The sequence below is a fragment of the Gossypium hirsutum genome, chromosome D03 (genome assembly GCF_007990345.1).
Source record: "Gossypium hirsutum isolate 1008001.06 chromosome D03, Gossypium_hirsutum_v2.1, whole genome shotgun sequence".
Lineage (NCBI taxonomy): Eukaryota > Viridiplantae > Streptophyta > Magnoliopsida > Malvales > Malvaceae > Gossypium > Gossypium hirsutum.
Genome location: NC_053439.1, coordinates 42,560,115 through 42,575,601, shown reverse-complemented (window position 1 = coordinate 42,575,601; position 15,487 = coordinate 42,560,115). Strand labels below are relative to the sequence as shown.

The 15,487-nt window shown below is 29.6% G+C and overlaps 1 protein-coding gene across 1 annotated transcript; it reads right to left on the bottom strand.

Annotated features, from left to right (window-relative positions):
• Nucleotides 1-1,110: 1,110 nt before the first annotated feature.
• LOC107949674 (cell number regulator 6) lies at nt 1,111-4,028 on the bottom strand. The gene is made up of 5 exons (XM_016884402.2): nt 3,773-4,028; nt 3,581-3,682; nt 2,710-2,824; nt 2,140-2,405; nt 1,111-1,566 (listed from the first exon to the last, which is right to left on the bottom strand). The coding sequence occupies exons 2-5, from the start codon at nt 3,680-3,682 to the stop codon at nt 1,345-1,347; spliced, it is 705 nt and encodes a 234-aa protein (XP_016739891.1). The 5' UTR covers nt 3,773-4,028; the 3' UTR covers nt 1,111-1,344.
• Nucleotides 4,029-15,487: the final 11,459 nt, after the last annotated feature.

Here is a 15,487-nt window from a genome sequence, read left to right as displayed (position 1 = left end):
ATAATATTTTTTTATATTCTTACTAAAATATAATAATATTAACTAATTTAAATAATATTTAAATGCATATTTGTTACTTAATAATAACATGTCTAAAATAGACATTTTATTTCTCAAAAGCACTTTTTAACAGCAATGCTAAACACTCAAATTTTAAACTAAATTTTTCAAAAGCACTTCCCAAAAGCATTTTTCCAGAGCACTTTTCAAAAGTATTGTCAAACTAGCCTTTACAATCCAACTCAAAAAATTCATTTCTGTTGGTTCATTCTGTTTCTTGGTTTAATCAACTTTCGTGTTCGACTTAATTGATTTATTCAGTCGGTTTTCAATTTTGACATTTTAAATTAAATAAGCCCTAACTCGTAAGGCCAAAAGTTCATAATCTTACATACCCAAACTCAAATACCCATTAAAACTTAATACTCTTAAAAGCCTATAGCCATTAAAATTTAAAACCAGATACCCGTTAATATTTAAAATCCAAATTCGTAAATTTAAATTTTTTATGATATTCATTTTAATTTTTTATTATTTAATATATACATAAAAAACCCAAATTAATTTAATACCATCCATCCATCCCGCTCCATTGTCATCTCCTAACAATTGAAGTGCCAACTCCACATCGTTTCCTTGCAGGTCCAACGAAAGTTCATAACCCAACACTCAGTCTTCCAACAATCCAGATCCGTTTCAAGAAGACGCAAACACACAAGACATGACAGATTTAGACAATCAACATTATTAAAACATGCCTAAGATATGTATCCTACTGTGGCTAAAATTTTGACACTTACCCGACATAATACTTTCTGTTCTATTTATATATGCACAAATTAATACAAAATGGAAAGCGAAATTCAATATACACGAATTGCTATGCCTGGTTTATACATCTTTAATCGTCAGTAAATACAACTTAAAAAATCATAAACTTTAGCGCTTGATATAAAATCTCTAAAATCTTACTGCTACATGTTATGGTTGGTTGAAATGTTGATGCTGGTTTTGCATGGACATGGCTTAAACTGCAAATCTCCAGGTACCACTTCAATGGGGTGATAGCAATTGACAAAAAATCATGAAGGATTATGTACAATGAAACAATTAAAAACGAAGTAACGGTATCTGTGTATATATATATATAGCAAATCAAAAGCCTCGCTGATTAGAGAATTATCTCTCAGTATCAATAGATGTACCATAAGAAGAGTATGGAAAAGTTCTTTGTGAAGACTAACCAATTCTACAGAGAAACAAGGCATGAATATTTAAATAAAATCCCTCCAACACAAAAATCATTCAACAATATGCGCCATTTTTTACTAAGAATGCCGGAACTTAGAGAGCTTGCATCTCCAAGTTTGTGCTAGTCCCAGAGGGTGGTGGTGTGGAATCCTGGTTTTCATTATTGGCCGTCATCTCTTGAACAGGAGGAGGGTTGACAACAGTCATTGGCATGACAAAGTCATCTGATAGCCGTCCCTTCATCTCTCTATGCTCCTGGCATAAAGCACACCAGTGCATGCAGCAATGCACCATGCAAGGATCACAGGGTGAATTCTGCAATTAACAAATACAAGTCAGAAAATGTTAAAAGTAGAAGCTCTTACTCCCGCTGTTTTTGGGCAAACTTGCTACTGGATGCCGGTACAAATTAATAGACATAGTGAAAATTCAAATGTCAGCAACTAAAACTCAGGCATGGATATCAAATTAATTTGAATATGAACCAACATCATTCTCCACAGTCCGTGCCAAAAGACACAACAGGCTAGTGCATTAGTAATCTAGGTAAGAGACAAAGGATAGTTACTAATCAATACTAAATTACAATTGATAATATTCAGAAACAAAAGGTTTCAAGACGTTCAAATTGTTAGATAGAACTCTAAGACAAACTTTTTTTTCTTTTCAAATTTACTTCTATGGATATAAGCTAATTCGCTGATCATATAAACCATGTTTATTTTAGTTGGACCAAGTAATACTCTATTTTATGATAGTACACATGCTTTTTTGATAAAATACTGTGCCACTTTGGAACTACTTAAACTGGATAGTCTATATTTAGAAGGTTGTGCTTGTTTTGCATTAATAATAAGTGCATATGGGCAACGAAAGATTAGATACTACCTTGAGATGATACTTTTTCTGTAAGGATTGCCGAGAAAGGCCAGTATATATTCCACACATCCACCAAGCAAACAACAAACCCTCGTAAATGAGAAATGTTGTCTTCGGCTCAATACCATGGACAAAAGCTGTTGCAACTGCCAATGCAACGCCACCTTCAACACAAATAGCATGACAAATGCATGGTGTAGTCCAAGGCGTATCATCTCTCAAGCTCTCAATATTACGCCCAAATAGAACACATGGACAAAATAGTCCTGTCCAGCCTGCAGCACAAATCAATATGCTAATGTAAATCACAATAGCTTTAATGAAGGATAATAGCATAGAAGTGTCCTATGCTAAACTATTTTATTACAGCAGCTTCCTTATAAAAGTTTTCTCCTTCTGTTACACTCGTATAAAACATTCTTACAATCATCAAGCAATTGGAAAATGAGTCTGTTAACATACATAAAAATTTGTTTATTGATTCAAGTATGTAAACATTCTTACACAATTAATTAGAGTTTCTCAACAAATAACAAGGACAAAATCATTGTTTGACAAAGTAAAGACATATGAACTTACAACTTTCCGTATCTTCAGCACAGCCAAAAATTCCAGTTGTCCAAGGTTCAACAGCAGGAGGTTCAAAGTTTTCAGGTAAAGGCTGTCCACATTCATTGCACTTTCGGACATGCAACTAAGAAACAATCCAAAAGATGAGAGAATATCCCAATGTGCATCTCCCAACAAGAAAAAAAAGCTTCCGTTTTTTTTTTTTTTGGGGGGGGTGTCCTAAGCTGTATCATACTATGTTATATAAATTAATAACTATTATCAACCCTTACAAGTTCATAATTTTCTTGAGGAACAAGATCTAAGGGATAATTACTCCATTACTATCTAATTGGCGAGTGAAGCTCATAAAAAATAGAAAAAATAAATAAAGAAAACCCTTAATTATTACAAATAAAAAAAAGTTTAGCACTTCTTAGACACAAATAAAAGCTTTAATCCTAAATCACTCAATTAGTGGAAGATTTGGTCCTAAATTCAGCAATCAGCCAGATAAGTGTGTAAAAGATCTACTGACTAAATTATGTTTCCTATGCACACCAAGAAAAACCATTAAAACGTTTGACAAACATTTTAGAATCGGTCTTCCAAACAGATCTGAGTGTCCCCAAAACAACGCTTCCAACGGTTGATAGGTCATGCGCAAATTTGGTGGATTTCAAACAAATCTTTACCGCGATTTTCAAACTGGTTTCCAGACTATAATTATCAACCTAAAAAAAATAGCTATACCATCCTCTCATATCACCAAAGTGAGCATTCAGTAAATAATTAAAGAAAGTGACATGGTAAAGCAATTTCAAAATTCTAAGCAACAAGGTTCTCTCAATACAATTCAAAAAAAAAAAAAGAATAAAATCGTTTTGAGAGAGAGAGAGACCTGAGGAACATCAATGGGCTGATTAAGTTCACCAGGTTGGATATCCTCTAAAGGCGCCTGATCTTTTGTCAGCTTAACGTATCTGGATTGCGCATCCGCCATCTGATCCAAAAGCAAACAAGAAAAAAATTATTAAATCGAAAAAGAAAGAGGAGGCGTACGTACATAGCCGAGTCTTCAAAGTCTTACAACCTCCGAAATGTAGGAGATCTAGGGAGATGGGGGAATTATCAAAATCTCCGAAGGACTGATTCGGTTTATAAGAAATAAATGGTTAAAGGGTCAACTACAATTTCGTCTCTTCTCCAAGTTTAACTTACGTCTCTCGAGTCTCTCGGTATCTACAGTTTCGTCTATTAGACTACGCCAATATTAGTGCCCGCACGCACCCGGCGCCAATGACCAACCTAACCCTTCCCATGGACTTCGTTAAGAACCGGGTTCGGACCAGAATGACGTTACGTGTTGAAAGCGAAAGCTCCCACGTTTCAATCTCGTAGATTGACTACTTACTAATTTGGATACCCATCGGACTGATCATATATCAATGAAAATAATATTTACTCATTTTATATTTTTTTTATAATGATGTTTTAATTAGATATTAGTTTAAACTTTTTTTAAAATTAAAATGTTTATATAAATAATATATAAACAACTTAAATTTTGTTCCAAATATAATTATTTTTATAATATTTTAAATACATTTTATATAAATTTTTAAAGTTAAATTAGTTTTGTAAAAAAATATTTATAAGTAGTTTTAAATAATCTGAAAATATCATGTTAATAGTTTTAAATTTCTATACATTTTTAATTAAAAAATTGTAGTATGTTTTTAATCTAATTTTAAACATTTAAGTAAAATTTCTAATAATTTCGAAAAAGTTTTAAAGTTGTTTTAAATATGTTGTTAAAATATTTATTTTTTTCTAAATTCTGTTAAAAAAATTAATGTACAAAACATTTTTAAAAACAATTTAATTTAACATTTTAAACATAATAATTAAAAATATTTTCAAAATATTGATAATGTTTTTAACATTAGAATTTATTTAAGTGTTTATATAAATATGTAAAAATATTTAACTTTTTTTGGCAGTTTTTTAAACATAAAAAGGAAAAATAAAACAATTACTTTCATTTATTTTCATATATCTCTACTTTTATTTTGCAAAATTGTTGAATGTTAATTATAAATTTAGTAATAAATAATTTGACATATTATAAGTTAAGTTATAGTTTCCATATAGTTACAATAAGTTGATTTTTCAGAGTGCCAAATAATTAAAATTTTTAGTTTTTGTCAATATTAATTTAAATAAATGGAATTACAATACGTTACCAATACATATTAAAATTAATAACTTATTTTTACTAAAAAACTAATAATTTATTAAAATAATTTTTATATAAATTTTTAATGATGTGTGGATTTGTTATATTATCAATTAAATTTTATAGCATTTCAAAGCTAATATAAATATTTAATTTTTAAAAATATGATAAATATATAAATTAAAAAATTGTTATTGATAACAAATGTGAATTGATATAAACCCATATAAGTTGGTTTAATTCAATGACATGTTTCGTGTATTGAATATTTAATATTGAAGAGTCTATTTAAAAACAAAATCTATTTTCACTCGTGTATTTTTTATTTAATCTATCAAAAAACAACACAAGTTAATTGGCACAGGTGACAGGTTTAGTATTAATATTATCAAAGCTATAGCGTGGTCATCCCTATCCTTTTAGATCACAGTTAATAACTCTTCTAGTGGGTTATGTATGGGGTATGTATTAATATTATCGACTAAAATAATTAAATTTAATTATAATATTAACTTTAGGTTTCACTGTTTTCTACATTTTTCCTGCATTAAATTAAATACATGAATGTAATGAATAAATTAAAATAGATGTAAAAGACAATCGTCTTAAAAATATATATTTAAACTAAAAACAATTACCACTTCTTATTTCTTGTCCTGGGAAACAATGACAATGTTGAGGAAAATAATATATGGCTTTTTTTGGTTTGGCTTTTACAGCCAGTGAGGTACAGTTGGGGGAAAAATGGTGCCAATCTCACTGCTATGCTGTTTGGTTCAGCAAGTCAGTGCAGTGAGATTGCATCTCCACCACACTGCTTAGCTGAAAATCAGCTGGTGATTTCAGCAGCAATGGAGGTGCAGCGAGCTGTTGGTATTTTAACTCTCCAAAAATACCCTTACTTTAACTCTCCATATCTTTCCTCCTCCTACCGTGCTTCTCCTTCTTCAATTTGTGCAACCAGTTCACTTCACAAAGCTCCAGGTAAGTCATTCATCTCCTTCTTCAAGCTTTATTTGTTATGATTCTAATGATCTGGGTTTCTGCTGTTTGGACTTTTCTCTGTACTGATGGTGGTGTTTCTGCTGCTGCAACTTCTACCATTTTCAACCATGTTTGGTTGTGGTTGTGGTAGTGGACTTTTGTGGACTTTTCAACCATTTTCAACTTCTGCCATTACCGATCTTCTGCAACTTATGCCTTTTCTCTATAACAAAAGGTGGTTGTGTAGGTACAAATAGAAAATTTAAAGAGAAATGTGCTTAATATATGTAAAAATAAATCATATATGTATATTAATATGTATATTAATAGAAAATTTAAAGAGAAAGGTGCTTAATAGAAAAATTATTAATATGTATATTAATATATGTAAAAACAATTTTTCCAAAAAATATTAATAAATAATTTAAATTAATTATATAATTCATTAAAATATTGGAAGATACATTTTAATATTTTATTAAATGAATTTATAAATTCATATATTTTAATAATTTTGAAAAAGTAAAATAATTTAAAAAACTTCTATTATATATCAATTCTAATATGATGTCCTTAATAGTCATTTCCTATTCTCACATCACCACTACAACTGCATTTGAATCCAAACACACACTCCACCATTATTTCTAATCTCACCGCTATAGTGTCCAATCTCACCACTAAGTAACTAATCTCACCGCCACCGCTGTTTTTAACCTCACCGGAGCAAAACACACCGCCCATCCAAACTAAGCCTATGTTTTTTACTTAACAATGCCCATGTATGGCTATGTTTTGGAAATTTTATTTACGAAAATTTTTGTAATATTTGACTAAACTAAAATCTCTAATTTACAATTAGGAATTATGATATTATGAGAAACCTTATGTAATTTAGCCAATAAAATCGTATAATTATTTTTATTCTGATTTCTTGCTAATAAATCATACCTAATATAATATTAATTTAAAAAGAAGCACTCATAATCAATTGATATAAATGTTGGATGATTCCAACTTTAAATATAATATTATTATACAAACATATTTTTCATATAAAAAAACTTAGTTACCTAAATATTAATTTACCATATCAAATATTCATTTTATTTTTTTGGTATATTACATATTGAAAGAATAATTTATTAAAATTATAATTGCATATTATTGTAGGTGTAACAGCCCGTTTTCAGTGGTGCCGGAAACGGTGGTTTCGGAAATCATTTTTCGATGATTGAATCAATAAATCTTATTTATTAATATTTATGAGTTCACTATAGAGTTATATTGAAATTTGGTCCTATAATTTTATTGAACAGTTAGTGATTAAGGTACAAGGACTAAATCGTAAAAACTATAAAAATTAATTGATATAATTTTTTATTAATTAAATGGCTTAAATGGTAATTGAACCAAGGATTTAAATGGAAATTAATCCATTTGTCATTATAGTGTACGATTAAGGCATATTTTTAATTTAAAAATATGTAAAATAATGTTAAAAATAAGGTTAATAATCTGTTTAAACAATAGAAAAAGTGTCATCTTCTTTAGTTTTTCTTTTCTTGACCGAATATACTTCAAAGAGAATAGAGAAGCCATTGTTGAATGCTTCAATACAATTGGCCTTGCAGGGTAAGTCCTTCTAAGTCTATTTTTTGTAATTTTTATATTTTTAAAATCTCTGAAGCTTGATTTAGCTAGCTCGAGTATTAAATCGTAAAATTGTTAAAGTTTTGGAATGTTTCCATTGTTGAATTTTGAAGCTTTTGATGTTAAATGGTTAGTTTTTAAGCTTAAATTTGTAAAAGGACTAATTTGTGAAGTAAAAATTGTTAGTTTTGAACATAGGGAGTAAAATGAAAATATTTATTAACATGAAATTTTTGTAATTATAGATATTATAGGGATTTAGAGGGATGTGATTGAAATTGGATTGAAAAATGGGGCTTAATTATGAAAGTATGATTGTTTTGATTTTAGGGACTAAATTGAATAAAATATAAAAATTCAAGAAATTTTTGTAAAATGAAATTGGACTATTATGTGCATGAAATAAACTGTTATAAGACATTTTAAACTGATAAATTGAAATGAATTACCAGGTAGATCAAGATTTGAATCAACCAGTAAATAATTGAGGAAAAGGAAAAATTACGGAATAGTCCTCAACAATTGTTTTTGCTAGATAAGTTCATAGGGTATAGTTGCATATATAAATGCACTGTATGTGTTTGAATTATGAATTTATATACTTTGAATATCTTTTGAATTGTATTCAACATAGTACAAAAGTTGAGAAATGAACTTAATTGTAAAGAAATGAATTATTATGTTAAATGTGCCCGGTTGAACGTAAGAAAGGATAGGGTACAATTGGCATGCCAATAGGGTTATTTGTGTGCTATACAGGATATGATATGAGATGATATTGATGTATGGAGAATTCAATATTTAAACCGAAATCCAACATTTGTTGCAGATTACCGAGTTTTGTCTCTACGGAGACCACTGTTAGTGATTTTCTCTACAGAGACCCTAGTGTGTTTTGGAGGGATGTATTGTGTTATGAAAAATTATGCCTACTAGCTTAGCACTTCGGTACTTAGGTGTGTTTTGGAGTTATTGCTCGAACGAGCAATCTGGTGTGTTTTGGTGGTTTCACGTGTATCCGTATATGTTTATTGTAGTTCATCAGGCTAATCGAATAATGAAAAAGGGAACGACTGAATAATGATATGTATTGTTTTTGGAAATGTTTATATGATATAGAAATGATGTAATGGAGTGCAATTGACGAGTTTGATTGAATGGCACTGAATGGGACTAATCTGTACTGATTGAAATGTTTACGACTTGATTATTTGACATACTCACCTTGTTATTGTGAAATATGGTAACAGTAAATTATATTCATGTAGCTAATTTCATATGTTAGTTGTGAATTGAGGTAAGTTTACTGTTTTAACTCCTATGAACTTGCCAAGCATACATAATGTTTACTCTGTTGTGTTTTCTTTGTTTGTAGTTATCTTTTACTGAACGAGGAGATTGGATCACTTTGGAGCTCACAATATCAAGTGTTCAATTTGGTAGTCTTTTAATCGTTCTAAACTTGATTATGTAGCATGTATCTAAGAAATCTTAATGAATATGTGCTTACCTTGAATATTCATGATTTTGAATCTTAATACCATGTGGCTTGAAGGTTCACAAGCTAGATGTATAAATGTGCATAATGGCATGGTGATAAGTTATATTCCAAGTATGTGAATGGTTAATTTTGAATATGGAATGTTTGAGCTAATGAGATGAGATTGGTGTGTTTGAATTGGCATGGAAATGTCATGGTTTAATATGATGAATGGCAAGGTTGAATAGGTGTTAAGTGTTTAGGTAAGTAATGTGTTTTGATGCCAATTATAATAGGTGAAATTTTCATGTCAGAATTGTGGCTTGAAGTGTGGATATTTTGCGGTAATATTGGCATATTTTGGATTAGTGTTTTTTAGGTTTGGAAGTGTCTAAAACATCATTTGACTTGGTTTTGGTTTGAGCATGATAAGGTACCAAAATGTGATTTTTTACTTTCTAGTGATAAGTATCGATACCATGTATAAAAGTATTGGTACTTTACCAAATGAACAATATTTTAAACAAACAGAATGTCAAATTGGTATCAATACCCATATAAGTATTGATACTTATCTTTTTCAAGGAACAATACTTTTTGAAGATACTGATAAAAATTAGTTTGTTTTCAATTTTGAAATTGGCAGAATGCTAAAACGGTATCAATGCCTAATTTGGTATCGATACCTATGGATTTTAAACTGATTTTTGAAACATCAAAGCTATTAACGGTATTGGTACCTGACCAGGATATCGTTACCTATACTTAAACATTGAAAAGTATACAATTTGGTCCTTATTCATACTCGAGTCAACCTTAGAACTTTCGTAAGCTCGATTGAGATTTGATTTTGTTTGCATTATGTATCGTTAGAGGTGCTCATGGGTCGGGCGACCTGGCCCTGCTCGACGGCCCGCCCGAAATATGGAAGGGTCCGGGTAAAAATATAGGCCCAAAATATGGGTTTGGAAAAAAAATGAGGCCCGTTTAGAAAACGGGCCGGGCCTCGGGCATGTAACAACCCGGTTTTGACCCTAATCGGAATAGTGGTTTCGGGACCACAAATCCGAGTTTGAAAAATATTTTAATATTATTTTGTGTGTTTAAGATGTGTGAATTTATATGTGTGAAAGTTTCATGAAATAATTTTATTGTTTGTGTGCTTAATTTAAGAAAATGGCTTAATCACATAAAATGAAAATTTCATGGTTAAATATGAAAGTACCTAACTGTTGTTGTCTTTATAATTCGGAGGTTTTAAGTTGAAATTTAGCCAATAGTTATGGTAGTGGACGGCATGATGGCTAATATATATATAGTTTTTATATATATATTAAATATAAAAGTAAAATAATAATAGTATAATATAATGTAAATAATATAAAACATAAAATAAACAAAGCCATGCATGTTCATCTTTGGGGATAACCGAAAACAAGAAAAAGAATAAGGTTTTAAGACTTTGGACGTTCGGCCTTTGGTGTTGCTCAATTAAGGTATGTTTAGGTTTCAATTTTTGATAATTTTTACATTTCTGAGATTGTTGATTTGTGTTCTTTAAAGCCCATGCTTCAATTTTGTGAATTGGTGATGATTGTGAAATATGCCATTGATGAATTCATGAGTTTTGTGATGTTTGTAGGTGAAATATGAAATATATGTATTAGATTGATATGTTTTGTTTTTGAATTTTTGATGAAATGGAGTAATTAGAGCTAAATTGAGAAAATAATTTTTTGAGGGACTAAAATGCGAAATAAATGACATGCATATACTTATATGAGCTTAGTACATATTCGACCAAGCTATTGTACAATGAAAATTTATTTATTTTGTATTTTGTGAATAGGGACTAAATTGTGAAAAATGTGAAATGTCAGGGGCAAAAATGTAATTTTCCTATTTTATGTGTTCTTAGACTAAATTAAATGAAAATATGTTTAAATGAGATTTAATTGAATATGTTTAGATCAAGAAACAAGAAATCAGATTTAGATCGGGGGAAAATCGAAAGTAGTTGAGTAGCCGATCTATTAGTCGACGACATCCGAGGTAAGTTATTAAGCATATATATAATTGTATCATTTTAAAATCAGCTTAGTATCTGAGTAATTATGCTGAAATGAATGGTATATATATTTACATGTAGTGATAAAATTATTGAAATAAGATGTATTGAGTTGTTGACTTTCGACACTAAGTGTGTGAGTTTGATTATCGAGCACTAAGTGTGCGAATAGAGGTGTTCATGGGCCGGGCCAGGCCCATAAAAAATTTCGGCCCAAGTCCTAGGCCCAGGCTCAGCCCGGCCTGAAATATGGGCCTGGAATTTTTTCCAGGCCTGGCCTGGGGGAAAATTCCTAAGCCCGGGCCCGGCCCGGCCCATTTTTTAAATAAACACCAAAAAAAAATTTAGAAAATTAAAAAATATATTTTAAAAATATTTCAAAAATAAAAAAGTATTTTAAAATATTTTTAAAAATAAAAAAAATATATATTTATTATATTCGGGCCGGGCCAGGCCGGGCCCGGGCCAAAAAAGTGGTGCCCGAGGCCCGGCCCGTTTTCTAAACAGGCCTTATTTTTTTGCCCAAGCCCATATTTCGAGCCTCTATTTTTACCCATGCCCTCCCATATTTCGGGTGGGCCGTGGGGCCGGGCCGAGCCGCCCGGCCCATGAACACCTCTATGTGCGAACTTATTAAATATTTTCGAATAACTATTAGTATTGAGTATTTGTCTTATTGAGAAGTCATGATTATTAAAATGAGTAAATACTTAGAATTCTTAAGTAATAACCATTATGGTTGTATTTTAAGGTTAAGCTTTGTAGGTATTAAACCTATGTGGTGATTATATTTGGAATCATATATATATAATATGATTCTTTATATTACATGATGAGGAAATGCATAATGTATTTGGTCTTGTGTTTAAATTTGAAGAAATGTTTATGGTTGTGTAATTATATTGATTTTAGTTAAATCATAGTAATAAGTGAATAATTATCTTATGATATGGTAAGCTAAAGGTAAGATGATTTAGTAGTATGAATTGGTTGAATATTATTTGAGATATCGGTTTAAATAGTAGAGTTTATTTGCTTATAACTGACTAAGCTAAATTAGCTTACAATGTGTTTGATAATTGTTTTGATGTATAGATTTTGGTGATCGCTACGTGTTCGGGGATCGTCAGCTAAGCTCGTCACACTATCGATATTTTCTTTTGGTATTTTGCTAAATTGTTCTCAAATATATGGCATGTATAGCATAGTTAAAATATTGATTTTGGAACCAATGTGTATATGTATTTAAAAGCCACGCGAAAATGGCTTATCTCTTTTGGTTTGAATTCGGTATTAATGCATATGCTTTAATGGTCTAAAATGTGGTATATGTTCATGTAATTTTTATGCTAAAATGCTGCTCAAATTGGTATATATATGTTGCCCAATTTTGGTGAATAAATGTTGTCCAATTTTGTATATACATGTGTCAAATTTTGTGTATAAGTGCTGTCCAAATTGGTATATATATGCTGCCCAATTTTGGTGAATAAATGCTGTCCAATTTTGTATATAAATGCTGTCAAATTTTGGTGTATAAATGCTGTCCAATTTTGTATATATATATGCTGCTCAATTTCTGATGTATAAGAGTTGTTCAAACAGGGTAGATTACCTATGTTTGTAATATGTAGTATAGTTAGTAAATTGAAATGAAATAAATGCTTGGATAAATGTTTGATTTATGATATTAAAATTTGATTAGGTAAATGATAATGATATGGATGAATTGTTGAAACATGGTTATTATATGAAATTTGATTAAAGATGCATGTTTGATTTTAATTGGTTATGTGATAATATATATATATATACACATATACGGAATGAAATTTCGTGGTTGAGTTTAAAAAAAAAAAGGAAAAAAAAATTTTGAGTCGGGTTTTGATCGGTAATGCCTCGTAACTCTAATCCGACGACGGACACGGGTCGGGGTGTTATAGGGCACCACTTTTTTGGCCCGGGCCCGGCCCAAATATATAATAAATATTTTTATTTTTTTATTTTTAAAATATTTTTAAGATACTTTTTTTATTTTTTTATTTTTAAAATAAATTTTTGGTATTTATTAAAAAAATAGGCCGAGCCGGGCTCAGGCTTAAGAATTTTTTCTCGAGCCGAGCCTGGACAAAATTTTAGGCCCATATTTCGTGTCGGGTCGGGCTCGGGCCTAGGACGCGGCCTGAAATTTTTTCTGAGCCTGGCTCGAACCCGACCCGACCCATGAGCACCTCTATGTATCGTGCATGCATTAATTTTAATAAATGATTATTGAAATGAATTACTGTTGTAATTTGATTGTGAAATGCTCCGATAATTATAGTAACATTACATAACTCGAGCTCGATGACCAGGCTGTGTGAGGGGTGTTACAGTATGTGATGGCATAATTCTATAATGTTATATTTTAAAACCACAATTTTCCTATTTTGGTTAAATATGTATATTAGAGATTGAATTTTTAAAATAATATGAATTCTTATATTAAGGTTATATTTAAATTTGAAAATAAAAATGAAGTATGAGTGTTTCTTTCTTAAATAATATTATAATAGGCATGTTTTAAATAATTATTTTGCATCTTTTGATTTGTATTAGGTATTATTATTTTTTAATTAATATCAATCTTCAACTTTTATAATTAAAATGTCTTTTTAAATTATACTGTAGGATGGGAAATTAATTTTCTTTTTTTCATACGTTTTAAAATAAAATTTCCATAATATTTTTTTGGTAGAAAAAAATCATAGCATTATTAAAAGAAAGGTCTATTAGATAATTAATTTGTATTTTTAAAATTAAATGATTTTAAATTTTAATTATATTTTAATTAATTAATAATTACACGTGACAATTTTATATAATAACAAATTATTAAATATGCCACATAGGAATGTTTTCTTATATTGAAACATCGGATTGTTATAGTATATATATATATATATATATATGATTACAATTTTTTCTTTTCTTTTTTGCAGTTTTGGGAGAAGGAAAAGTCTCATTCAATTTCAGCCATCTTATTAAAATTTTAAAATTTAGATAATTTGAATTTGAAATTTATTATTTGAATTAAATTATCGCATGAAAATAAAATTTATGTAAAATATTAGTGAGGTTTTAGTTGGAATGGTGAACTTAAAGTTTTAAAATATTTGATATTTTAGGTTCAAATCTTGTATATTTATTTTAAATTTAAATTGTCTTTATATAATTTATATAAGTATTAGTATTGGAAATTTTATTTTGAAAACAATGTCGAGATGCATAGCAGAAGTTTAAAACTTTCTTTGAAATTGACTAGTTGTGATATATATAACAATAAACCTATTACGTGAATTATACTTGTGTTTTTGGATTATGCAGACTTAGTTGTTCTTGCCTACCACTCGATATTCTCTACTAATCTCGACATTTGTTTGTTAGAGTGTGAGCTCGAAAACATTTGTAAAACTTTCAAGAGCTAAAAATCGAAGACGAACTCTATCAAAATATAGAATATTTTTGAGAAAACAACTTGACTATATTTTGATAGAATATCAACGCAAGTGAAGTGAATTTTTTTACTTTGTCCTTAATCTAGAGAAAATAACAAGAGTCTCAATAGAACAAGGTGTGACCAAATAAACATATTTAAATAGAAAAATCGACTCCTACTAGGAGAGTACATGAAGGGGCGGCGACACCCCTTTCTGGGACTAGGGTTTGCCTCCCCTACTACTAAGTCGAGCTTAGTTGGGCCTTGCCATATATCGGGTCAATTATATGTGTTATTTGGTATTTAAACCAACTCATATAATTTATCCAACCCAATAAATATATTTCCTATGCTCAAAATATTATTTATTCATTTAATTAATTAAATTATTTTCAACTCAATTATAATCTCATTAAAATCATGATGACTTTACCGTATTAGAATCTATGAGTAAATTAATTTAATTTTTGTTCTCATTAAACCATGATGGCATAATTAATTTAATTTCCACTTTGAACTTCAATTATTTAATTAAAATAATTAAATAATAATTAAAAGAAATTATTTTAATTTCCAAATTGTCTTTTTTTTCATAGTGAGAAAATGCATTCATTGTAGATAGTGATGAATGTGATCTATTTCTCTAGTGCGTCGTTTCACATTTTCATATCATCGATTCTATTGCAAACCATTAAGATTATAACGAGCTAGCGGAGGGTCCGATTTGACATATATTATTAGGGCTCAAATAATTTGTAATTAAGTTCCGACTCTTCGTCTATTAATGACAACATGATTTAGTCATGGAGTCGTTCTACTAAAGTACCATGACTGAGCTTTCCTAATTATATAGCATTATTAAAGGTACTATATTAAGTGCTTGTAATGCCCATTACACGTCTCAAT